Source organism: Wallemia mellicola, assembly GCF_000263375.1.
Source record: "Wallemia mellicola CBS 633.66 unplaced genomic scaffold WALSEscaffold_24, whole genome shotgun sequence".
NCBI classification, from domain to species: domain Eukaryota; kingdom Fungi; phylum Basidiomycota; class Wallemiomycetes; order Wallemiales; family Wallemiaceae; genus Wallemia; species Wallemia mellicola.
In genome coordinates, this window is record NW_006531981.1 from 1 (window position 1) to 22,314 (window position 22,314).

At 37.8% G+C, this 22,314-nt stretch overlaps 13 protein-coding genes and 1 non-coding gene across 14 annotated transcripts; 7 read left to right on the forward strand and 7 right to left on the reverse strand.

The window, feature by feature from the left end:
* The first annotated feature begins 2,931 nt into the window (after positions 1-2,931).
* WALSEDRAFT_t81 lies at positions 2,932-3,002 on the forward strand. The gene has a single exon. It is a non-coding gene; the product is annotated as a tRNA-Gly (tRNA).
* A 284-nt stretch (positions 3,003-3,286) lies between these two features.
* Positions 3,287-5,171, reverse strand: WALSEDRAFT_21901 (COG4-domain-containing protein; the record flags this gene model as incomplete). Its single annotated transcript, XM_006960128.1, has 2 exons — positions 3,287-3,766; positions 3,813-5,171. 2 exons carry the CDS (start codon positions 5,169-5,171, stop codon positions 3,287-3,289), a joined length of 1,839 nt encoding a protein of 612 aa, XP_006960190.1.
* A 170-nt stretch (positions 5,172-5,341) lies between these two features.
* Positions 5,342-6,427, forward strand: WALSEDRAFT_61315 (hypothetical protein). Its single transcript, XM_006960129.1, has 3 exons — positions 5,342-5,500; positions 5,547-5,627; positions 5,676-6,427. The coding sequence occupies exons 1-3, from the start codon at positions 5,365-5,367 to the stop codon at positions 6,386-6,388; spliced, it is 930 nt and encodes a 309-aa protein (XP_006960191.1). The 5' UTR covers positions 5,342-5,364; the 3' UTR covers positions 6,389-6,427.
* Positions 6,428-6,445: 18 nt separating this feature from the next.
* On the reverse strand, positions 6,446-7,274 carry WALSEDRAFT_70367 (hypothetical protein; the record flags this gene model as incomplete). The annotated part of the gene is made up of 2 exons (XM_006960130.1): positions 6,446-6,483; positions 6,533-7,274. The coding sequence occupies 2 exons, from the start codon at positions 7,272-7,274 to the stop codon at positions 6,446-6,448; spliced, it is 780 nt and encodes a 259-aa protein (XP_006960192.1).
* Positions 7,275-8,112: 838 nt separating this feature from the next.
* On the forward strand, positions 8,113-9,777 carry WALSEDRAFT_61316 (FAD/NAD(P)-binding domain-containing protein). Its single transcript, XM_006960131.1, has 5 exons — positions 8,113-8,170; positions 8,218-8,290; positions 8,337-8,347; positions 8,405-9,165; positions 9,213-9,777. The coding sequence occupies exons 1-5, from the start codon at positions 8,119-8,121 to the stop codon at positions 9,720-9,722; spliced, it is 1,407 nt and encodes a 468-aa protein (XP_006960193.1). The 5' UTR covers positions 8,113-8,118; the 3' UTR covers positions 9,723-9,777.
* Positions 9,778-10,239: 462 nt separating this feature from the next.
* On the reverse strand, positions 10,240-11,171 carry WALSEDRAFT_58560 (alpha/beta-hydrolase). Its single transcript, XM_006960132.1, has 2 exons — positions 10,839-11,171; positions 10,240-10,793 (listed from the first exon to the last, which is right to left on the reverse strand). Exons 1-2 carry the CDS (start codon positions 11,149-11,151, stop codon positions 10,279-10,281), a joined length of 828 nt encoding a protein of 275 aa, XP_006960194.1. The 5' UTR covers positions 11,152-11,171; the 3' UTR covers positions 10,240-10,278.
* Positions 11,172-11,575: 404 nt separating this feature from the next.
* WALSEDRAFT_58561 (TBC-domain-containing protein) lies at positions 11,576-12,697 on the forward strand (the record flags this gene model as incomplete). The annotated part of the gene is made up of 3 exons (XM_006960133.1): positions 11,576-12,034; positions 12,082-12,549; positions 12,600-12,697. The coding sequence occupies 3 exons, from the start codon at positions 11,576-11,578 to the stop codon at positions 12,648-12,650; spliced, it is 978 nt and encodes a 325-aa protein (XP_006960195.1). The 3' UTR covers positions 12,651-12,697.
* Positions 12,698-12,707: 10 nt separating this feature from the next.
* Positions 12,708-13,861, reverse strand: WALSEDRAFT_40896 (chromatin associated protein KTI12; the record flags this gene model as incomplete). Its single annotated transcript, XM_006960134.1, has 4 exons — positions 13,576-13,861; positions 13,366-13,526; positions 13,245-13,318; positions 12,708-13,200 (listed from the first exon to the last, which is right to left on the reverse strand). The coding sequence occupies exons 1-4, from the start codon at positions 13,763-13,765 to the stop codon at positions 12,708-12,710; spliced, it is 918 nt and encodes a 305-aa protein (XP_006960196.1). The 5' UTR covers positions 13,766-13,861.
* Positions 13,746-17,559, forward strand: WALSEDRAFT_61318 (hypothetical protein). The gene is made up of 9 exons (XM_006960135.1): positions 13,746-14,009; positions 14,056-14,386; positions 14,430-14,519; positions 14,566-14,638; positions 14,684-15,117; positions 15,170-15,245; positions 15,289-15,716; positions 15,881-17,290; positions 17,336-17,559. The coding sequence occupies exons 1-7, from the start codon at positions 13,811-13,813 to the stop codon at positions 15,400-15,402; spliced, it is 1,317 nt and encodes a 438-aa protein (XP_006960197.1). The 5' UTR covers positions 13,746-13,810; the 3' UTR covers positions 15,403-15,716; positions 15,881-17,290; positions 17,336-17,559.
* Positions 14,566-17,559, reverse strand: WALSEDRAFT_58564 (RCC1/BLIP-II). The gene is made up of 4 exons (XM_006960136.1): positions 17,336-17,559; positions 15,881-17,290; positions 15,174-15,716; positions 14,566-15,111 (listed from the first exon to the last, which is right to left on the reverse strand). Exons 2-3 carry the CDS (start codon positions 16,440-16,442, stop codon positions 15,436-15,438), a joined length of 843 nt encoding a protein of 280 aa, XP_006960198.1. The 5' UTR covers positions 16,443-17,290; positions 17,336-17,559; the 3' UTR covers positions 14,566-15,111; positions 15,174-15,435.
* Positions 16,593-17,501, forward strand: WALSEDRAFT_21841 (phenazine biosynthesis protein PhzF family; the record flags this gene model as incomplete). Its single annotated transcript, XM_006960137.1, has 2 exons — positions 16,593-17,290; positions 17,336-17,501. The coding sequence occupies 2 exons, from the start codon at positions 16,593-16,595 to the stop codon at positions 17,499-17,501; spliced, it is 864 nt and encodes a 287-aa protein (XP_006960199.1).
* A 65-nt stretch (positions 17,560-17,624) lies between the features above and the next one.
* Positions 17,625-20,720, forward strand: WALSEDRAFT_48598 (protein phosphatase methylesterase). The gene is made up of 6 exons (XM_006960138.1): positions 17,625-17,732; positions 17,777-18,054; positions 18,099-18,414; positions 18,463-18,587; positions 18,638-18,798; positions 18,848-20,720. The coding sequence occupies exons 2-6, from the start codon at positions 17,808-17,810 to the stop codon at positions 18,947-18,949; spliced, it is 951 nt and encodes a 316-aa protein (XP_006960200.1). The 5' UTR covers positions 17,625-17,732; positions 17,777-17,807; the 3' UTR covers positions 18,950-20,720.
* Positions 19,034-20,716, reverse strand: WALSEDRAFT_33835 (hypothetical protein). The gene is made up of 2 exons (XM_006960139.1): positions 20,144-20,716; positions 19,034-20,099 (listed from the first exon to the last, which is right to left on the reverse strand). Exons 1-2 carry the CDS (start codon positions 20,405-20,407, stop codon positions 19,110-19,112), a joined length of 1,254 nt encoding a protein of 417 aa, XP_006960201.1. The 5' UTR covers positions 20,408-20,716; the 3' UTR covers positions 19,034-19,109.
* A 59-nt stretch (positions 20,721-20,779) lies between the features above and the next one.
* WALSEDRAFT_33836 (aspartyl proteinase) lies at positions 20,780-22,293 on the reverse strand. The gene is made up of 5 exons (XM_006960140.1): positions 22,207-22,293; positions 21,956-22,161; positions 21,232-21,905; positions 21,083-21,179; positions 20,780-21,027 (listed from the first exon to the last, which is right to left on the reverse strand). The coding sequence occupies exons 1-5, from the start codon at positions 22,275-22,277 to the stop codon at positions 20,840-20,842; spliced, it is 1,236 nt and encodes a 411-aa protein (XP_006960202.1). The 5' UTR covers positions 22,278-22,293; the 3' UTR covers positions 20,780-20,839.
* Positions 22,294-22,314: the final 21 nt, after the last annotated feature.

Below are 22,314 nucleotides of genomic sequence, written 5' to 3' on the forward strand. Positions count from 1 at the left end.
AAATCTGGATTCCTCGCTTTAACTTACCCCTAACATGCCATCCAAGTACTCGCTTATTCATCCCCTACATATATTACACGAGTGCGAAGTGACCAAAACCTTAGTTGACCGATTTTGGGTGGCTGACATGGTAACGATCTGCGTGGAAATCGTCGCTACAGTCCGGGCCCTACTGCCAATTTGGAGGCTTCGTAATTTTCGCCCAGAGAACTGCACTTTTGAAATTCTGTGACGTCGCAAGTGACGCGTCAAACGCGTCCAAAATTGGCACATTTATGACTGTAAAATCGCTTCATATTCTGATACAATTTTCATCCACATATCTTTACATTCCAGTCACAACCGCGATTTTTTCATTTTCGCGAAAATTTTGAGATTGCTCTGTGGGCTCCAATATGCATTGCTAACAACCGAGAAAAATATAAGAGGCATAATGAGCCACATAAAAAGCATGTGTAGATTCTGGTACAGCTACGAGGGCACATCGTGGCCCTACGAACTTTGCGCTTTCCACGCTGTGATTATATGGAGGCTACTTTCAAAACGCGGCCGTCGCATCAAAAAGAATTACTTAAAGAATATAGAATGTATATCACGTGATTCTAGGACTACAAGATCTATCAAAGCATCACGCTGTCTGAAAGATGTATTCCAAGCACGAAGTATGTTGAATATAGCATCCACTGAGCTAAAGTAGTTGTGGGAGAATTAACTCTTCAGAAGTAAAATTGAAGCTATTCTTGTGTAAATTTGGCGAGCTTCACGTCGTCATATTACTCATTCATACGATCAAGAAGACATTTTCGCTTGTGTAAATGGGACTAGCACACTTAAGAATAGATAAATTTCAAGAGTCTGAAGTTCATAAGAGGTGACTCATCTCTCATTCGTCAACTATATATATTTATAAACTGAAATATAATGATACTTTGGTAGATACACCCCCATAAAGGTGTTTATGAGAACCTAAGGCATGCGGATGATTTGAACATAAGTTTCGGCCAGAAATGTTCTTAGATCTCCGCCATATCTTTTCTTTCGACAGGATCCGAAATGATGATTTAAGTGTATGACTGAAGCTAGGAAAAACAAGAATGATATACAAAAATCTGATACACATTAAGTGTAATTCTCGATGAACCGTTTTGCTAACCTAGTCCTTTGAACGTATCCTTCGAATGCATAGAGTCCTTAGGAAAGTCAACATTCCTTGGAGCCTCTTGACAAATCATAACATTACTATGAGGTATATGATTAGTGAAAATATTATATGGTATAGTTTGGTCTTTAAAATCAACGTTGACACTACAAGTGCTAAATCAAATTACCAACTTAAAAAGTTGAATTGGCCATCTGATAAACTAATTGTTGGAATATATATAAAAGTGATCAATTAATGAAGGAGCTAAATTGCTTTTAAAGACATTTTCTAATCATGACCTTGTCGATTTGAAAACTTATAATAAGTGAATAAGAATAAGAAGAATAAATTACTTTTTAAAAATCACTTCGGAAAGCCTGATTGTATAATTTCCTCAAGTATGCTAACCATGATAGGTGAGTAAAATGAACCCTTTTAAGTGTACATATAATATCTGTATTATCTTATTACATATGTGCATTGTTTTTTTTTATTATCTTTCTTCTTTTGGTTCTTTAAGATTTATTCGAGCTGACTACAACCATGATCAGAAGTATCATTGTCATATCAAGGTGCACATTGTAGTTGTGGTTGATAATAATCCCGTTGTTATTTTCACTCTCTTTGAATTGCTTGTGGTCCAAGGGAGATCGTCCCACATGGAAAACGCCCCAATTAAGGGTAGCCATGCTGTTAGGAGGTTTAGCAGCAATGAATACCGCTGTAATATGTATTTATCAAACAGTAATCAGTGTGCCCCAAATATTTGCTCTTGTGATATTGGTGGCCATGATGATGATGATGACGATGAGATCTAAATATATTGTTAAGAAGATATAAAGTTAAACTGCGCTCATCAACACTTCTTAAAGCAAGAAAATTTGAGTGCTGCATTGAATCGGTTGCAAGCGTTTCTTGACTGATGTCGTAAAATGTCTTGATGTTTTGCGTTTCCACAAGTTTGCTCGGTGAAAGCCAACCACACGAGTATCTTAAGTATGTAGACAAGTGTGGTCTGAAAAACGCATAAAGCGCTGATAGAGCTAGTGCGTTTCTGAGCATTGGGTCTAATTCAAATGAATATGGGACTTGGTTATCTTCCACCTTGATGTGATCCTTGCCATTATATGTCTTTACAGATAAGTATTCTGTGCGAATTACTATAGTCTGCGCCACACGTCGTAATTAATGTGGATCTATCACTTCGAAACGGTAGTGATATGACTTAGTCATGGGAAAGCGACCTGTGCGTAGCTGGGTAGCCAAAGACTTAATCGCCTTAGTGTCAGAATACAGATACAGGGCTGAACATACAGCATCATTTAGTGACTAAGGATAGAAGGAACAAGGAGTTACACCAAGAACCAAGAGGAACACCGAGGCGCAGTAGAGGACAAGAGGACGACAAGGAACATGAGGACAGTAGAGACTATATAAAGAAACATATCTTGTAAAAAGAAACAATCATCTTAAATGATCATTCTATAACGTACTTATACTTTCACAACCTATAATAAAGCGTGTCTGATATTTACGTACCAACACTTAGGCAGTTCGTTGAGGTTTAGTCATGGGAGAATGTCCTGTTCGTAACAGAGTAGCAAGGAATCTCATAATTCTGGACGTTTTGTTGAAGGATTTGGCTATTTTTGTAACCAATAGCTTTATAGACGTTACTTTAGATTAATACACTTGACTCATGCAAAATTTACATTCGTGATGAAAATTTGAATTATGCCCTAATTTCGATAAACACATTGATGTCGTATCAAGTAACGCTTTTAAACATCGCATTAATGGGGTAGCGGTAACCTCGATCGTTGCCATCGATCGGCCCCCGGTTCGACTCCGGGTTAATGCATTAGTTTTTGGTTTCTTTTTTTTTGCTCATTTTAATCGACGGAGTTGGATTTTTTTTTTTTTAACAGAGTAAAATACAAAGTAGTAGTTCAGCTGGTGATGGCTCGTATAAAGTTAATTTGTAGTATATAGGCTCACTTTAATTCATCGCGTATCCTTTACACTTGAGGATTATTTAGGAGGTAAAATTAAGTCAATTTTTGCCGATACATAGCCAGAACTCAATAATTAATTTGAAAATAGTATATAATATGGCATAACTCTCTAAATTTTTATATAAATACATTAAAAGACATTAGACAACTTCATTGACTGTAGAGTTTGTATCTCGCTGTTACTCAGCTTCCAGTAATGGCTTGAATTTTCATCTGAAGTCTCATTCAAAACTGAGCTGATCTGCCTGATACGACTGAATGACTCGCGAATACCAACAGTTGACATTCCATTTAAGAGACTCAACAAACCGTGGACGTCTTTCTCAAATTGAATTGCACCACTACCACTAAAACGAGAATTGAAAACGATGTTTTCCCATAATTGTATCAGATTCGTTACAGCTTTAACGAAAACCTCATCAAAGTTGTTAGTAGTAAGACCTGTGGCCCATTCGTCAAATAGTTGACTCCATTCACGCTCAAAGATAACTACAAATAATGTAGATTGATGATCAACGCTTTTATCGTAATTGGTAACGTTGATAGCAGTCTTCAGAATTTCTTTTATATTGCTCTTGAATGTAGATGTAAAGAATATATCTACACAATTCTGAAAATACAATTAATAGGACCTTAAGCGATATATATATACTCACAGCAAGACATGATTGTGCGGTATCAGACATCCTCTTCAATCCTGATAGCGTATCTCTTACAAACGCCATATCCACATCTTCATAAGATCTCTGTAACGTTCTCTCATTCATGAGGTTAGAAAGTATGCGGATATTGTACTCGCTACATAAATCCAAATTATTGAGGCAAGCTGAGACTCTTACTATTTTGCTTTTATGGTTATAGGTATTGTAGGTGTTGTAATTTGTCTTGGCTTGTTGGCTTATCATCTTGCTCGTGCGTGGTTTGATAGCTTTTGCGAATTCTGACTGTAGATTATCGATCAAGACTGTTTCAAACAGATCCGTTATACTACCAAGGGCATTTTTTAATATCGATATGTTGCCACATCCCACAAGTCTATCCAGAATAATTTTGTATACGTAAAATGCGTCGTCAAGTACTGAAGAGGTGTATGGCGTAGAATCTTCGTCTGTTTCATCAACTTCTATTGCTTTTCTCAAACTGTTTTTAAAGTAGTTCATTTCTAAGGATATGTAATTTTCATTTAGGTATTGATTGAGTAAAGCTGATGTACGTGATGAGTGAAGCAATTGCTTGTATTTGTCTTCGGTTCCCAAATTCGACAATATGAATAACTTGAAAGCTGACCAATGCGATGAAAGTGACGTTATTTGGCTGATAATTGCATTTGTTGACTTGAAATCACTGGTATCTATATCGACAATCCCAGAGCTCCAATTTTTGAATATAATATCCGCTTTCTCATCCAGTTCTTTCAATAGAGTCTGCAGAACAGTGTACATGTACTCTTCCCCATAGTACTTGCTTACAACAGGTTGATGATCTTCTATGACGTTTGCGAGGTGGTCAAGCAGAATTCGCACACTACTCAAGCTCTCCAAGCTACCCTTGAACTTCCTCTGAATTAAACTAACCACGAAGTTTGAATAGACAGTAATACCATCTAATTTTTTGTTGATCTTTGGGAATAGCTTGAAAAATCTCGATATTTCCATCTGATTGAGGTTTGCGCTTGCATCATTGAAGTGCTTTATAAATATTTCATTGAGAGTGTCTAGACTATTATCTAATCGTTGTAAAGGTGGTTCAGGATGATGTGTAGAAGGTATGACGGTATCAGCAAACTCGCTATTGATAATGGAATGTGGTATACTAAGTGCTCTCTGAGCATATAAACTAGCCTGGTCGTAATCGCGCTCATCTATTGCCATATCTAGCATTCTAAGAGATGATTGCAGCGATTGTGTTTTGCGTACCATATCTAATCCCCCAGACAACCTCTGCTGTTGGGTATCCAAATCGCTCAACTTATTATGAAATTTCCTAGCATTTTCAAGTTTCCCACCCAGACTCATTCGAAACGCCGACAACTCCTCAGTCAATTTATCCAAATCAGCTAAATCTAGAGATAAAGTATTTTTATTTTGAGTTTCTAATAGTTTATCTAGAGATTTCTCTGCATCTTCTAATAAATTTAATTTATTTTTTACTTCCATTTCCATATTAAGCTGACTTGGATGTATCACTCAAACGTCCACAAGCTACGCAATGCTAAGCTCGATAAACGACGTTTGCAAGAATGCGGCGCTAATAAGCTGTCCAATGTTAGGCAGTGATGAGGGTATCGAGCCGGTCTGCTACGCCCGCAATATAGTTATAGGTGGTACACTCATTTTCCAGCCGGGTGAGTAGAGATAGTTAAGAGAGATTATAGCAATTAATTATATTAGCTACCTGTTTCATACATATTGTCGCTATATTTATGACAGTAATTATGCTCTATCATATCAGGACCAAATATACGGCGATTGGTGAGCTCGCTTTGACATCAAATTATTAGATTACTAACAGTATCACAGGACGTAAAGAAATAACGCTCTTTTTCTATTTATACGGTATATGTGAATTATTAGCTATCTTCCTGGATAGTTCTGTTATACCAACTTCACATGAAACCTACCCATGGTTTGCAGCGATTTATATGGGTTTGACTACAGCGATGTTTTGGTGCTTACTGGTGAACGGATTCATCGGTTTCCAAGTCATAGAAGATGGTACTACGCTAAGTGTATGGACAATGCGTGGTTCTTCCTTCGTTTTAGGTGCACTCTCCTTCTTTGTTCATATTGCTACATATAAAAATATACCCGGCTTTGATCGTAGCAATCCTATCGCAGTCACTATTTTCACTTTTATCCTTCACATCATCTGCGTTGGTATTTACATCATCACTCAATTTATCTTGGTTTTAAGAACGTTAGATGATAGATGGCCATTAACTAACATCGCCTTTGGTGTTGGTTTCTTCGTAATTGGTACTGTCGTTTTACTTGGGTTCAGCGTACAAGTATGCAATTCAGTAGATCACTACATTGATGGACTGTTCTTCGAGACACTCTGTTATCTACTTTCAGTTATGATGGTATACAAATATTACGATGCTATCACGAAAGAGGACCTTGAATTCTCAGTTGGATCTAAAGGAAATGTCTGGGAAGTCAAAGACACAGCTATCTTACAAGACACATCGCACAATGACACAAAGTATCCGCCGACAACGCACAATTTCTGATCTTCATTTTATGTACTTAATATTAATAGCAAATTCTTTAAATTTGGTAATATGTGTCTAAGTTCCGGTAAGGGTAAGTTGAATGATAGCATGAGCTAGAGGAGTGTATTAATGAGACTTTTCCCTCTTAAATAATATATCTACTCACTACTTCTATATTCTTATTTAGTATATAATTAGCATATTCAAATCGATACATTTGATCTTTCTTGAAGAACAAATCTAATGGAAATATATTACTTCCTCGTATGTTGCTAACTGGGTCTATAATTACAGATTGACTGCCTTTATATACGATATCATATGGGAGGTATACGTTTAGGTATTTACTGAGCAAGCAGGTGAGGAGACAGCTATAACCCAATGCTGAGCTAGTTTGAGCATGCGATGAGGATGATATTACATTCTCGCTAATAGACAATCCCAGTATAGAAAAAGTCAGATTGTTGCTATCATCCACTTTGACTATTGGGAATAACGCGCTAAGGTCTTTTAGTAGGCGAATTCTCTGTATCTTGGTTTGCTTCTTAAGTTGATCTACTGAAACTTTCAATGTGACGCTCCTTTCTATTTCGTCTGAATCGTCATGTTGCTGTTGATTTGAAAGTCTAGCTAAATTACGTCTCCTTGCTTGTAACTGACTGTGTTTATTATTTATGCTATTCCTATAGCTGTCTATAGCGCTCTCTAAATCAGACAGGCGATTATCGAGAAGACTATTCTTCCTAGTTAATGAATCAAGTGAACGCTGGAGTTGTATATGGCTAGTATGGGTAGAAATCTTATCATCTAGTTCGCGTACTTCATCTGAAATCTCTGAGTTACAATTTACTAGTGTTGCGTTCCGTATAAGTTGGTCGAAACTCTCTGATTTAGTGTAAGTCATCGTAGAATCAAGAAGAGACGTAGAATGGAAAACATCGAGCATTTACAAAAAGCTAAAACTGTGTGTTTATAATTTATAGAAATGAATTATGCCTATATTAATATTAAAGGATATACGTTATCAGAATCTATTCTACGCGGCTACGACGGCATTCTTAGCTAGTTGAGTAGATTTAATCGAAGTTACAATAATTTATATGATTGTATAGCAGCGATAGCAGCTCGTTATACTCCATTGAAAGGCAACAAGAACGCTTTATCTTTGCTAGCAATTTGTGAGTCCTGATGGCCTATATAGTTTACTTTAAGTTGATAACATAATTAGCAACGTTCTCTATATCCTCATTCACGCATTCTCTAGATACATTAAATAGCCACACAGAGACAATGAAGAAGGAGCAAGACAAAGCATCTCAAAGGGAGTTAAAAGATGATTAATATAGTATAATGTTATGTATTTCTTAATATATCCGATAATATCACCGTAGATCATCCATTTCCCAACTAGTCGGTTCGTCCGATAGACAATGTCGTCTAATTTAACGGATCAAGAAATCGCACTAAAATGAAATTATCAGATCGGATTTATATGGTAGCAATCCTAATAGATCGGTCAAGTGGTGTGCGACAAGTACCTGCATGGTGGATCCCACACTCCCCAGGCTAATAAAAGTATGAACCCCAATAAAATTGCAGATCAATGTAGTATGTTTTTATCTGATAACCGAATTTAGTAATTTTAACACTTTCCTTTTTTGGTCATTCGTGCGCCTTGTCCGATTGATAATGATAAGATTTTTATCTAGCGATCTCCTCTTTAAATCGGTCCAGTCATCTCAGAAAAAATGACAGCAGCAGTGACGCGTAACGTATTGGTACTTGGAGGATCTTATGCTGGTGTGTATATTTTCAAAAGAAATTGCTTCAAACTAACAAACACTCAGGTGGACGTGCTGCTCGTCTTCTCAGCCAGCAATTACCACCTACACACAGAGTCATCCTCATAGATAGAAACAGGTGTGTCCATTTATCTTTTTATTCGCTTCCTTCTAACATCCCATAGCCACCACAATCGTGAGTGCGATTTCGGTATCTTCCACCGATAAGAATCTATTCTAACAATTAACACAGACCTTTACGTTTTTCCACGCTACGCAGTAGTAAAAGGTCATGAGCACAAGGCTTTTATTCCTTACGCAAAGTTTGAGAACAAGAAGACCGATAGCGCCTCGGCTGAGAGCAAAAGTTTGAAGCCGGCACAAAAGGTCTTATCAAGACCACACCTTAGCAAAGAAATGCACAGGGTAGACAGTACTTCAAACATTTTATTAGACAGTGGTCCACAGAACCCAACTGACGGTAAAGATCATATCATCCTTCATGCAGCAGTAGAAAGCATTGGTCCAAACTCAGTCACACTTAGCAAGGAGTTCCCAGAGCATGACCTCACTAACGTTGTTGAGTTTGACTACATGGTTTACGCCTTGGGTTCTATTATGCCAGTAAGTTTGCAAATGGACCAAAAAACTCTCAAAGATGGTACAAAAGCCAGTGGAATTGAATGGCTTCAACATCGTCAAAGAGTTATAGAACAAAATGACAGAGTTGTCGTCGCTGGTGGTGGTGCACTGGGTATCCAACTTGCAACTGATATCAAGAACACATATCCAAACAAGACGGTCACACTTATACACTCACGTGATAGATTGTTGCCACGTTTTGATGCTCAAATGCACGATATCATCTTCGAGTCACTCACAAAACTCGGCGTTGAGACCATCCTTCAAGATCGTATTGAATTAGGTAGCAACACCACCCTTGATTTCGATGGACACGTCGAAGAGAAGAGAGTTTTCACTCGTGCAGGTAAGAGAATCGAATGTGACTTGGTTGTGAGTTCTTTTTTTAACAAACAACTTTCAATCTAATGATTCTGTAGTTGATGTGTACAGGTCAAAAACCAAACACAGAATTGATTAGACAATTATCACCATCATCAATCGACCCACAAACAAATCTAGTAAAAGTTACGAGATCAATGCAGCTGGCTGCACTTGAAAAAACAGAAGATATCCCAGAAAGTAACGCAAAGAGGGACATCCTTACAAGCTTAAAGGATAGCTATGAAGGATTACAAGCATCAAAATATCCTCACATCTATGTAGTCGGTGATGCGGCTGACGCATACGGCGCACTTCACGCTGGCCACACTGGTTGGAATCAATCTGAATTTGCAGTCGGAAATATAATAAGACAAATTAATGACGAAAAAGATGATCCAAAGTTATATTACGCAGGAAAACCAGCTATTAAGCTTACAACAGGTTTGAACTCTGCAGTTATACAATTAGGTGACGACATAACCGTTAATGACAACTGTCCAATAGATTTAGACGCAGCAAGCGCTTGGAGATTCTCTGGTGCAGATACAACTGATATGAGAATTTAATACTTTTTTCTTTTTCACATTTTTCTTGTAAAACGATAGTATATTATATAAAGAGTACCACTAATATTACTCGTAGACTGCTTTCACTTTGTGCCTTGGTACCATAACTATACCTATCCAACGTTCCTCTTCTGGGTATCTACATAGATCACTGATAAATTGACCTGATTTCGTAACTTCTCTGGCGTTTGTGAGGATGATATTGTTTTCTTTATCAATAAGAGTGAAACTACCAAATATAGTTCTATCGTCGTCTAATTCCATGTATATCGTCCTATTCAGCTTATTAATTAGCTTGTTGGTTGACATGACGATGAGTGTTGTAAGCGAAAAGTATTCTGTAGAGGTACTGAGGGATATTTCAAACCAGCTGTACCAATAATTCGTTACCAAATCATACCAGCTTAACGCGGTGTGGTACTTTGTATGCTACATAGGTATTCACATCTGAAGTTCTCATTTGGTAGGTCAAGTATGTTTGCCATAATGATGACATATACTGAAGATACCAGCTAAAATGAGCTTTATGTAGATGTATATACAATCCGATGAGGCTCTACAAGGTAGATTTTTTAGAGTTACAAAGGCAGCTTTCGATTGCGTCCGACCAGGTTTTCGGATCAAAGTAAACAGGGAACATGTGGCCATATTCGACTGAAGGCAGGTTGTTAACATATTTTGCACCTTTTATAGTTGAAAGCATATATTCTGCCTCTTCAAATTTAATGATAGCATCTCTCTTTCCGTGCATGATGTAAATTTTATCGGTGAAATCACTTTTCGAGAGCTGTTCGCTGAAATCAAGACCATGAAGAGATTTTAACTGTGCTTGCATAGTTTCTAATGGTCTACGTTTCAACGCAGCTGTCTCTTGTATAAGTGCGATGATCGCAGTGTTGTTCTTCACCCATTCTTCGTCAAACAATGACAAAGTAAATGCCTGAGCGCCTTTCTCTGAAGACATATCAATCTTCGTTGATGGTGGGCTTCTACATGCTGATGATGCGAGGATGATTTTGTTGATTTTGAAATTTGGTGCACGGTTAAGTAGGATTTGTTGAGCAATCATACCTAAGATTGTAAGTGAAAAGCAAGACATTTCATTCTAATACGTACCACCCATAGAGAAACCTAATAAATCAATCTCTTTCAAGTTTAGGTGTTCTATTAATTCAATCGTATCACCGGCTAATTGATCTAACGTCATTGCACCTATTTCACCGTAGCTGTTTCCTATATTACGGTTATCAAAGATGACAACCTTCCTTTCGCCCGCTTTTGCAATACCTTCTGCAAACATTTGCCAGTCTAACATTGTACCACTCAATCCCATAATGAGTACCAATGGTAATTTGTCTGTAGCGCCTTCATTGAATACATTGTAGGCTACTTTTGAGCCATCTTTAAATGTCGTTGTTTGCTCTACCATTTTCTATTATTGGTTTACGTGGTTGTAGAGGTCTAAAGCATAACCGAGCGTTTTCCGAGATTTCGAATGGTGCTTTATTTATGCAATATAAATAATGCCAGTATGACCAAATTGATATTATGTATCTATCACTCTAATTATCGTGTCTACTCATAAGAAGAAGTGTCTGTTCAGATAAGGCCATAGTCCATTGAACAAAAGTACGCCTGAGTAGTCTATTTCTAGTCTATTAAGCTATAAATCTATACTTTATGTTATCTTACACAATCCGGCGTCATTTTGTAATATATTTTACTTGAAGAATACAACCGTGTGGGATAAAGAAGACGCGTAATATACGTATAATTTCACTAATCTTCTAAATAATCACTCAAGTGATATACTTATATAAATTATCTCAGCTACTTCTTTACAGTCTTCACTGATGTCGCCATCTACTCCCTCATCGAGTACAAAAGAGCGGAAGAAATATAATGAATTATTAAACTCAGTTAAACTTACAGAGAGAATATCTGATATAGAAATTGAAGAAAAGCTTAAAAAATTACGTAGATTGATAGTTTTATACGGTATACCAACATCTACACCAAATCTACGTCCTTTAGTTTGGAAGCTATTACTAAAAGTACACGATTTGGATAGCCATCAGTATTTAAAGCTTGTCAGTAAGGGTAGAAGCAGCGTGGCTGATAAGATACGGAACGACGCCTCGCGTACACTAAAATCAGACGTCGAGTTTCAACGTATTGTTGGTGAAAGCAAGCTAATTAGATTACTCGACGCGTTTGCTTGGAGAACTGAAGAGAAAAGTGATGGCGAAAGCCTCTATGTACAGGGCATGAACGTCTTAGCAGCGCCATTCCTTTATGTCCAACCAACAGAGGTTAGTTAAAATAAGCTTTATATACTTCTATTAACATTACCGTTCAGTTAGAGGCATTCAATTGCTTCTCTAGGTTCATCGAGCTCACCTGTCCTCTATATGTCCTACCTACCCTCGAAGGGGTGCACAGAGGCCTTCGATTGGTCGATAAGTGTCTCCAGATCGTAGACAACAAATTGTATTCTCATCTACGGAGACATAATCTCACTGCTGAAATATACGCCTTCCCTTGTTTGTGTAGATTTCCTCTTACAAACACATCTGACAAATTCACAGCTGTACTAACTCTTAGCGCTTGTACTCCTCCTTTGGATCAAGTGTTATGTCTATGGGACTTTTTGCTCGCATTTGGTCCGCATATGAATGTTTTATGCGTCATCGCTCAGGTCTTGCTTATGCGCGATGACCTCCTCTCATCAAGCAGTCCGATGAAGTTATTAAGAATGTTTCCACCTTTAGACGCACAACCTATTATAAGTATTGCAGTCACCCTGGTTAGAGATATACCCGAGGATGTAAGTGTAGTAGCTAATAAATACCTGGGCATCCCGCTAACGACGCTCAGGTATACGATGATCTGGTTAGACATTGTTTTGACCCACGGCAAGACTATTAGGAATGTAACTTGCAGGAAATATACCAGGACAATGTAAATTATTCAATCTATTCTATATTATGCATTCAAAGTAGTCTGTATGAACAACAAGTAAAGACCAGCAACTGATTTGGCATCAATAGCCTTATCATTCCTATGTAAACCCACAAACGCACGTCTGTACCTGTTCATCTGTGCGGGCGTGATCTGTTTGACTGGTAAGTCAATAACTGGACGCATCGGATCTCTGAAATCCTTTTGTGGTAACGGAAGTAAATCTTGGGGAAGCGCGATGTTGGCGGAACCACCAACACCTGCGTTGTCAGCTGATGCTGTTGTGATAGCACCGGAAACTTGTGTAGTTGTGGCTTCCAATACTTGTAAATAGTTGGCAGCTGTTGCTGGCATCGTCATAACACCTATATTTACCTTTTTCTGTCTCTGAGTTGTCAAAATGTCGACTATTTGTCCATAATTCAATGTCTTATCTTCTAATATAGCGCTAACTAATGGTTGATCCCATCTACTCGCACCATTAGGTTCTTCATATCTAAACGCAAGCTCTTCGAAGCTATTTAATGTGAAAACAGCCCTTATAATTCATCTCATACTCACACTTGATTTGAATAACCATCTTCCCTCTGTCCATTCAATTCCCTAGCTTGATCAGGAGTTGCAATAGTCCAAAGCTAACAATGTTGTTAAGAATGCGTTCAAGTTGTTATATACCACCCACTGTCATATTGAGTGCACCAACTTCTCGAGCTGTACAATAGAGCTGATACCTAAATCCTTTGATATAATTTGGTGCATCACAGATAACAATTGTATTTTTGTCTAAATAGCGTTCAACAGCTGCATATACTGCACCCCTCGCAGGTTTCTCTAGCCGTGTATCTAGAAAATCCTTCAATATGCTAATTGAAGTATATGAAAGTAAACAAACCTCGATAAATTTCCCTATCATGATCAAAATCGTGCTCTGATACTAATCTAATCGCTAAATTACGTCCTTTAAGGGCACCTTGACTCTTCTCACTAATTTCAGCTAATCTAGGCTCCAAATAATCGAATAATTCTTTACTCCTTCTAGTCTTTCCACTAGCTGGTAGTCCTGTGACTACAACTAATGCCATAGCTGTTGATCGTTTGAGTTGAAGATTGCTTTCTCACTTACGTTCATGATTACAACACTTTTGGTGCTGATATCCACGATAAGCATTATAGCTTTGTCTATCGGATGGATATACAGGCAGAGGATTGATTCACAGCTCGCTGCTGTCGTGGTACTTGGTGATATAGGCAGAAGTCCACGTTGTATGTACCACGCACTCTCACTCTTAGAGAATGGTTATGAAGTTATGCTAGTAGGATATGAAGGTGTGTAAACAAGCAAAATATTTTAAAATTCTAATCAAATTTCAAGCTTCGACTCCTATCAAGCAATTAGTTCATAATGACAGAGTGAAGATAAAATCCATATATATACCAGATACGAAAGGTTTACCATTTGCATTGACAGCTCTCATTAAAGTCGCTTATCAGATATACGGCTTACTCGCGTTATTTACTTCTTCTCACCGCATTCCGAGGTGGACACTGGTACAAACGCCACCTGCTATACCAACTTTAGCAGTTGCTCAACTTCTTAGGATTGTTACTGGCACCGGTCTTATAATTGACTGGCATAATACTGCTTTCTCACTTCTTGCTTTGAAAATTGGGAAGAAGCATCCGCTTGCGATATTATCTAGAGCGTAGGTGCTTACACTTCTTTTGCTACATCCTAACAAATTCAAGTATCGAATCATTCACTGGCAAGTTAGCTGATATACACGTATTCGTCACCGATGCGATGAGAATGCATTTAAGCAGCAAATGGGGATTGATGTGAGCGGTATATACCAGTAGTTCTCTTAGCTAACAAAAACTACAGCGGGACAAAACTTACACTGCACGATAGACCACCAAGTCTTTTCAAACGCCTTCCAGAAAACGAAAGGAAAACTGTAAGTATGCTTTCTATTTGTGCATGTATCTAAACTTGTCATTAGCTACTAACGAAGCTAAATTTGATAGATGACCCTAAGTTCATTCCGTCGAGTAGCGAAACGGACATAAAGACAGCAGTCATTGTCAGTAGTACTTCTTGGACTCCTGATGAGAACTTTGATATGCTCCTTTCTGCACTTGAGGTTTACGAAAACGCTTCAAAGAAGAACACACACCTTCCTAATATCCTCCTGGCAATAACAGGGAAAGGCCCTCTCAAAGCTCAGTTCGACGAGCGCGTTAGTAAGCTCGAAACGGGTTGGACGAATGTCAGAGTACGTACAGTATGGTTAGAAGCATCCGATTATCCGAAGCTACTTGGTTCTGCCCATCTTGGCTTGTCTTTCCATGCCAGCTCCTCTGGACTTGACCTTCCTATGAAGGTTGTCGATATGTTTGGAGCAGGTTTACCTGTATGTGCTCTTAATTTTGCTTGGTGGGTTTCTACGGACATTTTTTTCTCTCGTATTTTACTAACATACACGAAGCCTCCATGAACTAGTTGTCGATGGCGTTAATGGTCTTACATTTGAAAGTGGTACACAACTGGGACAGCAACTCGTGGTAAGTATGTCCAGTATTATAATGATAGACCTAACAGTAGTAGGACCTACTTGCATCTAATTCTAGACTCGTGAAACTTCGCAATAACGTCATAAACTCAAACGAAGCAGATTGGCAAACAAATTGGAACGAAAAGTTAAATGACTTATTAGAATAGAGTAATGTATGCCTGTATTTATAATTTATTGTATCAAGAATGTAGTAAAATGCTATTAAATCCGAAAGTTGAGTCTAATGTTTTAGACTTAACTAATCTTTCGAGATCTCCTTTATTCTGATTAGTCGTAATGGTAAATCTGTCAAGTTGAGGTCCGCTTATATAAAGTGTTTCGTCTTCGAGGAATGCAGCTGAGTGATGTACTCCAGACCAAATGTTTAGTGCTTTACAGGGAAGCTCCAACTTATTTGGGATAGGCGATATAACGGGGTTTTCGTCCACCAGTTGCAAGCCAACGTTCCAAACTTCTCCAGCTAAGTAGCTATGTTAGTATATCGTTTATTTATATAATGGAGTAGCCCAATCAGAAAATGAATCATAATAATAAATGCAGGTGTTAGGTCATCGTCACCCAAATAGCAACTAAGTTGGCCTCTGCGATGTGTTTCCATCATTTTGAGCTGTAATAATTACTCACTATCATTCAGAAACCAGGAATGAGCCCCAGCGACGGAAATCTTTGTGATATATCTACACCCAGCTTTATCAAGATGTTCGCTGATATTCCTTGGTTCAACGCCCTTGTCTTCAACCGAACATAGGGAACCATATTCAGAATTACCCCAGCCAACGACACTACCGTCCATGGTGAGTACAGTTGCCGTATCGCCATTCGTGGAGAGCTGTTTTACGCCATCAAATCTGCCAAAATCCCATTCAACTTGCTTGAATGTGTGACTAAGTGAATGATTAAATGATCGTCCGAGTTGATTGTCTGTATTGAGACCGGCGCTGAGAACTGTATGACGGGTTGTTAAATAAACGTTGGATAAACTACTGTGTGCTGCTTCTAGCCTTTCGTTCAAATTTGGTACTGGAGTTGGCTTCTCAATAGACGAAACACTCTCAGGGTGTCCAAGCTGACCGTAGGAGTTATCGCCTGATACTAACGGTCTACCATTTTCTAGCTTAACTCTGAAATTGTTAATTTCCTCAAATGTCCGATGTCGCTTCACCGAGTTGACGATAGTTCGTAGCATAGATTAAGCCTCATTTGTGAGATTCTCTTTAGATTTTAATCGTTTTATTGTGTGTAATAGATAAATTGAGTCATAGATAATAGTGACTCATGAAGTCGATATATTTAAGTTACTACTCATCATACCCGTCATTTTACTTTAACTAAATCTATGGCAGGAAATACTCATAAATTCAATCAAGTCGATGTATTCACAGATACTCCATATTATGGCAATCCAGTCGCAGTCGTTACTGTGAATGGTAGCTTATCAGATTCACAAATGCAACGTTTCGCGAATTGGACAAACCTCAGCGAAACTACCTTCATCACACCATCAGATAAAGCAGATTACTATCTCAAGATATACACACCAGCTAGTGAACTCCCCTTTGCTGGTCACCCCACTTTGGGTTCAGCTTACGTCTATTTGAACTCACTTAAGGAGGAAGAACGTCAAGATCTCAAGAACAAAGGCGGAACTATCACACAAGAGTGCGGAATAGGTATCGTACACTTAAAATGGGACTATAGGACGAATTTGTTGTCTTTCCAGGCACCGCCTCTTCTTAGATCTGATGATGTTGAGCAAGGTCACGTAGAGAAGGTCTGCAAATGTATGGGTATAAGTCGCGATGATGTTATTGATGCGAAATGGGTCGAAAATGGTCCACCTTGGTTTGGTATACAACTCAAGAATGCTCAGAAAGTGTTAGACGCTGCTATAACAGATAAGGAAATTGTTTCCGGTCTCTACTTTGGCTTATTTGGTGAATATGAAGAAGAAAAAAGTGATGTAAAGTTTGAAGTGAGAGCTTTCGCGCCTCTAGCTGATGGAGTAGGAGAAGATCCTGTGACAGGATCATTTAAGTGGGTTTATTGTTATCATATATGCCATTCTAACATCAATTGCAGTGCTGGTATCGCAAAATGGCTACAAAATCAAACGCCAAAACATTACTTCAATTCCCAGGGCACAAAGCTTGGCAGAAGAGGTAGAGTCAGCGTAACAGAAGAGGGCGGTGAAATTTACATTGGTGGTAATGTTTCAGAATGTATTGCTGGTAATGTAATTATATGAAGAGACGAAAGTAACTTTAGGTTTGAGTATAGTATTTTATATTTTAAACTACGTCTATAAAAATACATTCTTATTTTAATAACATAACATATCTACTCCCTCCTTCGATCTTATCTATCATATGTCATTGCGTAGAGAACTCGCAGCTAAACTATCAAAATTACCAGCGGATTTACCATTAGAAGATACTGATGAAGCAGATGAAGCAGCTGATGAGCTTGGCTCTCTTGGGTGAGTGCTTCTCATTCTATGAAACTCATTTAATCCGAGTATAGTCAACAAGCGACGAGCACGAAAAGCCATAGGATGCAGGCTGAATACACACCACTCAGTGGGCAGAACTATTTTGATGAAGCTCTAGAAATAGAAACCAAGCCAGGATGTATATTCAGAGTCTACTACTCGGCGCCCATAGAACAGCGAAACGCTACTGTCGTAGTATTCCACCAAGGTGCAGGGTATACAGGTTTATCATTCGCCTGTTTGGCTAAGGAACTCAGACGGTTGAGTAACGGTAAACTTGGTATGCTATCATTTGATGCACGAGCGCATGGTGGGTGTTTTAGATATTAAAGATACAAGTCTAAATAAAGCAAGGGAAAACACGTATTGAAGATGGAAATGAATACGAAATGTCGTTGGAGACACTCTCAAATGACCTCACACAAATACTTGCCAAATTGTTCACCGATAAGGCTACAAATCCCCAATTTATCCTTGCAGGTCATAGTCTGGGAGGTAGCATTTGTTCTCATGCTGTTAAATCCATAAATCAACTAGTCGGGAAAGTTGTCGGTTTATGTGTTCTCGACGCTGTAGAAGGAACAGCTATGGAAGCACTACCCTCTATGGCAGGTATTGTGAAGAGTAATCCGCAATCATTTACTTCTCTCAGTCAGGCTATTTCATGGCAGTAAGTGGAAACTTTCGTCAACTGAGCGACTCACAAGGAAGATAATAGTATCAGTAACCGCGTCATTCATAATCCAGAATCAGCTAGACTATCGGTACCATCTATGGTTGTTGAGAAGGACGGCAAATGGTATTGGCGAACTGATCTACTCAGAACAGAACCATACTGGTCTGGTGAGTTATATTTACTAATATGGTTTAATTTAACAACAATTAACCTTCAGACTGGTTCAAAGGACTTTCGAACAAGTTCATAAGTGCACCTACGGCAAAGTTACTTATATTGGCTGGTGCTGATAAACTCGATACACCACTCATGATAGCTCAAATGCAAGGCAAATTTCAGCTCAATGTTATACAAAATGTTGGGCATTGTCTTCAGGAGGTAATATATACTCTTACTTAATTAAACATCAGCTTATGAAACATCATAGGATGATCCTGCTCGTGTAGCTGACCTTTTGTATGCCTTCTATGAGAGAAATGTAGGTCACGTAGTTGATCTAGCGAAAATCAAGAAAGTTGGTCAAGCATAAACTAAATACTAGATGCGTATCAAATACTTTGAAGATGCTACTCTTTAAAGTTAACATAAGTTGTTATATAGTATATATATCTGGAGTGATTGTACAAATAAAAGAATAAAAGGTATGAAAAGAGTCCATATGTGTCCGTAAGTCCTTGCATATAATGTCGTTAGGTGGGTATGATGCTAGCTTCATTCTTATGGAATGGAAGCTTATTGTTGTCTGTATCATTATCTCCTTCGCCCTGCGCTTGAGATTTGGTTATCTGTTTGTGTTTATGTGAAGATGCAATGTCAGATGTAATTGAAGTGTTTAATAATTTCGCGTAAAGTCCTTCAAAAGTCTTGTAATTAAAGTCTAAAATATTTGATAATCTCTTGGATATTGTCAAAATATCAATTACGCATGGTTCGTTAAGATTGGAGGATATAGTTGTGAAGCCTTCTAATATTTGTTGGGTAAGGTTATCATATAAACGCTTCCTTATTAGATGATATACGTTTGATTGCTTATTATAATGCAAATCAAACCAATCTTTCAACCTTTGTAGAAGTTCAGTCGAAGGTGAAGAATCTATATAACCTAATTTCTTATTAACAGCTCTTGTAATATGAGTTAAAGCCATTAAGATTGTTTTGTCAGACAACTGACTGAATAAAGTTGACTGATTGCTACTAGATTGAATCAGATCAACAACCTTGAAAGTTAAGCCTTTGTTATTTTGTTGAGTTTTAAATAAAGGAGAGGGTATTTTACCATTGTTTAAAATAACAAATAACTCAGACTTCAGCTCTTGAAGTTCATTTACGGTGAATTGTTTGAGAGAAGATGAGTTGAAACCATTGAGTGTCTGTCTGGCAAGTAATAACAATAGAGATATCAAAGTGAGGTCTTGAATCTGTTGATGAGAGTTATCTAGCTTTGATTTATCTAAAAGAAGAGTTTCAGGAAGTTGTCCGTTCGATTGAAGCTGTTGTAAGACATTCAAGAAGAAGGTTTCTCTAATTGTGTTACCTTTCGAGATAGATAAGCAGTTAATGGTGTTTTCGATCGATAATTCATCGCTTTGCCTTCTCATTTCAAAGTATTGGAACTCAATTTCAATAGCCGATTGTAGGATAAGTTGACGATGAGCAATCAATTGATGATTGAGTATGTCCTATAGATTTTTAACTAAGTTAAAGGACCATTAAGACAACTTACAATTTTCATCTGTTCTAATAAAGTCAGAAACAATTCCAAAGACTGAGTTAGATTATCAAAAGAGGTTGATAAAAATCTATCGATCAGGCTATCTCTAATAGGTGCGCAATGTTTCTTTAAAATTGCACTTAAAGATTTGAACAATTGAGATAATGTGAGTTTATCATCTAATAGCTCGTTCGTCAATTCATTAACCCTATCTGAATCTGCCTTATTTGACTTTTCCAGGAGGTTTATGAGAATATCCCTTATATTTCTAATCATTATTGGTATTCTCTTTGGCTGCACCCCGTTATGGCATTTACATTCTACGATAGAACCCTGGCCTTTATCATCGAAAACCAAGCAACTACAATCGAATTCTAATTCATATTCGATAGCTTTCCAATATAAATCACTCTTTTTACTATTATTTAAGCTCTTAAATTGTAAACTCTTTGAGTGTATTATTTCATGCCTGAGATTATCGTTATATAAGATGTTTAAGATATCTAATTCTAATATAGACTTGATATTTATATTAGCTATCAGACTTGGTTTGTATTTGTTTACTCTTCTCCTCTTGTTATTTCCCTCCATTCTTTTTATTTGACAGTTTCAAGAAGAGCTAGATTGGGTAATTAGGTACGATCAATTAAAATTAAAAATCAAATGAATCAACTTTAAAATTTTCTTAAGTTCTACAACTAAAATCGTTTAAACACTTTCAGCAAATCCTACTGCATCTCTACCTAAGTCATAGACTGTAAAGTATCTTCTTAAAAAGACGTCACCGATAATGTAGATAGGTCCAAGTGGTTCTGGGATATCTAAACCTGTGAATGCTGATACACATGTACCTTGGAGATTAAGAATGTAATCTTTACCACTTAATGGGTATTTCTCTAATATGCAAAGTCAGAAAAGAGTACCCTAAAACCTTTGAAAATTTTCACTTACTTCCACCGAATGTGAATGATAATTCAGGTAAATCATCAACCTTGTTGCAATCAACTGTGTATTGACCTGACCATGACTTCTTTGCTCCAATCATTTTCTATAAAGGGGCTTTAATTAATTCCGTGTTGTGCATAAATTAAGGTACGTACGTTTAACATCTCTGCCATATCAGTTGGAATTGCAATAAGTGAAGTACCAGTATCAATGGCAGCACCAGTGTTCTCTAATTCAACTTCATCATCACCGAAGGTTAACTTTTCAAGCTCAACTTCCCAGTAGCCCTTTCTACGTAAAGGTACGTAGTGTAATTGACCCTTATAGTGGTCGTGATCAATACCACCAAATACAGCTTGTGATTCTTTACCGGATTGTTCATCGGTCAAGTAAAATGAGAAAACTGGTTCGTCGAGTAAACCTTGATCAATAAGGTTGTAGAACGGAGGTGGAATATCGTTAACTGAGATAGTATCATAGCCTAAACCTAAGATACCATCGAATTTACCGAAAGCAAAAGCTAAACCTGGCTCTGAAGTTGCTTCGGCGAACAATTGATTCTTTACATGTAAATCATCAATCGCGAGAGTGTCTTGACCGACGATACCTTTCAAGGAACCTGAACCGTAGCGAATTTCGAAATCAGTTCCGTTTGCTTTGTATGACTTTGATTCTTCTGGGTTGAATTTACGGTGGAGGAAACAAGCAATTGACATGCATTTGTTTGAAGGTACCCATAAGTTAGATGAACCAGTGTCCAAAACTACGTTAAACTTCTGCTCTGGTGAACCCAAACCGATCTCGGCGTAATATTGCGCGTTCAGGAAATCTTAATATTTGATTAGTGTGACGATAAAGAAATTAAAAAAAATAACGCACTGCTAACAGGTAAACCGTGTTTAGCTTGTAAGTTAACGTCACCCTCCAATTCCGACATCATTTCAATTGCGGCGTCGAATGCAGGAATAGCAGTCTTAGCTACGCCATTGACGACAGAATCAGCGACAACACCGCCGTACTTGTGGGCTAATGACGCGCCACTGAATACGCTAGGATCAGTGTGTTCAATTTTGTTCAATTTCATTCTAATAACTGTAAATAGGGGTTAAATTTGTAGTATATGAACTAACTTGTGTGCGGCTGCATCTACGGACGCGTATAATGCAGCTATAGCTGCTATAGTTGCTGTTGTAAATTTCATCTTGGTTGCCTTATTTAGAGATAGTCGATAACGTCAG

Excerpts from the sequence above, each read along its gene's own strand:
- WALSEDRAFT_61315 (XM_006960129.1), top strand. The coding sequence starts at position 5,365 with ATGCTAAGCTCGATAAACGACGTTTGCAAGAATGCGGCGCTAATAAGC. Across the intron at positions 5,501-5,546 it reads TACACTCATTTTCCAGCCGG|CTACCTGTTTCATACATATT; the intron begins GTGAGTAGAGAT and ends TAATTATATTAG. Across the intron at positions 5,628-5,675 it reads GACCAAATATACGGCGATTG|GACGTAAAGAAATAACGCTC; the intron begins GTGAGCTCGCTT and ends ACAGTATCACAG.
- WALSEDRAFT_61316 (XM_006960131.1), top strand. The coding sequence starts at position 8,119 with ATGACAGCAGCAGTGACGCGTAACGTATTGGTACTTGGAGGATCTTAT. Across the intron at positions 8,171-8,217 it reads ACTTGGAGGATCTTATGCTG|GTGGACGTGCTGCTCGTCTT; the intron begins GTGTGTATATTT and ends ACAAACACTCAG. Across the intron at positions 9,166-9,212 it reads GAATCGAATGTGACTTGGTT|TTGATGTGTACAGGTCAAAA; the intron begins GTGAGTTCTTTT and ends ATGATTCTGTAG.
- WALSEDRAFT_58560 (XM_006960132.1), bottom strand. The coding sequence starts at position 11,151 with ATGGTAGAGCAAACAACGACATTTAAAGATGGCTCAAAAGTAGCCTAC. Across the intron at positions 10,794-10,838 it reads ATTAGGTTTCTCTATGGGTG|GTATGATTGCTCAACAAATC; the intron begins GTACGTATTAGA and ends TTACAATCTTAG.
- WALSEDRAFT_61318 (XM_006960135.1), top strand. The coding sequence starts at position 13,811 with ATGATTACAACACTTTTGGTGCTGATATCCACGATAAGCATTATAGCT. Across the intron at positions 14,520-14,565 it reads AGCAGCAAATGGGGATTGAT|CGGGACAAAACTTACACTGC; the intron begins GTGAGCGGTATA and ends CAAAAACTACAG. Across the intron at positions 14,639-14,683 it reads CAGAAAACGAAAGGAAAACT|CTACTAACGAAGCTAAATTT; the intron begins GTAAGTATGCTT and ends ACTTGTCATTAG.
- WALSEDRAFT_58564 (XM_006960136.1), bottom strand. The coding sequence starts at position 16,442 with ATGCTACGAACTATCGTCAACTCGGTGAAGCGACATCGGACATTTGAG. Across the intron at positions 15,717-15,880 it reads TTCCTGGTTTCTGAATGATA|CTGGAGAAGTTTGGAACGTT; the intron begins GTGAGTAATTAT and ends ATAGCTACTTAG.
- WALSEDRAFT_48598 (XM_006960138.1), top strand. The coding sequence starts at position 17,808 with ATGCAGGCTGAATACACACCACTCAGTGGGCAGAACTATTTTGATGAA. Across the intron at positions 18,055-18,098 it reads ATTTGATGCACGAGCGCATG|GGAAAACACGTATTGAAGAT; the intron begins GTGGGTGTTTTA and ends AAATAAAGCAAG. Across the intron at positions 18,415-18,462 it reads AGTCAGGCTATTTCATGGCA|TATCAGTAACCGCGTCATTC; the intron begins GTAAGTGGAAAC and ends GGAAGATAATAG.
- WALSEDRAFT_33835 (XM_006960139.1), bottom strand. The coding sequence starts at position 20,407 with ATGATTAGAAATATAAGGGATATTCTCATAAACCTCCTGGAAAAGTCA. Across the intron at positions 20,100-20,143 it reads TATTAGAACAGATGAAAATT|GACATACTCAATCATCAATT; the intron begins GTAAGTTGTCTT and ends AAAAATCTATAG.
- WALSEDRAFT_33836 (XM_006960140.1), bottom strand. The coding sequence starts at position 22,277 with ATGAAATTTACAACAGCAACTATAGCAGCTATAGCTGCATTATACGCG. Across the intron at positions 21,180-21,231 it reads ATATGGCAGAGATGTTAAAC|AAAATGATTGGAGCAAAGAA; the intron begins GTACGTACCTTA and ends GCCCCTTTATAG. Across the intron at positions 21,028-21,082 it reads ATCATTCACATTCGGTGGAA|AGAAATACCCATTAAGTGGT; the intron begins GTAAGTGAAAAT and ends TTTGCATATTAG.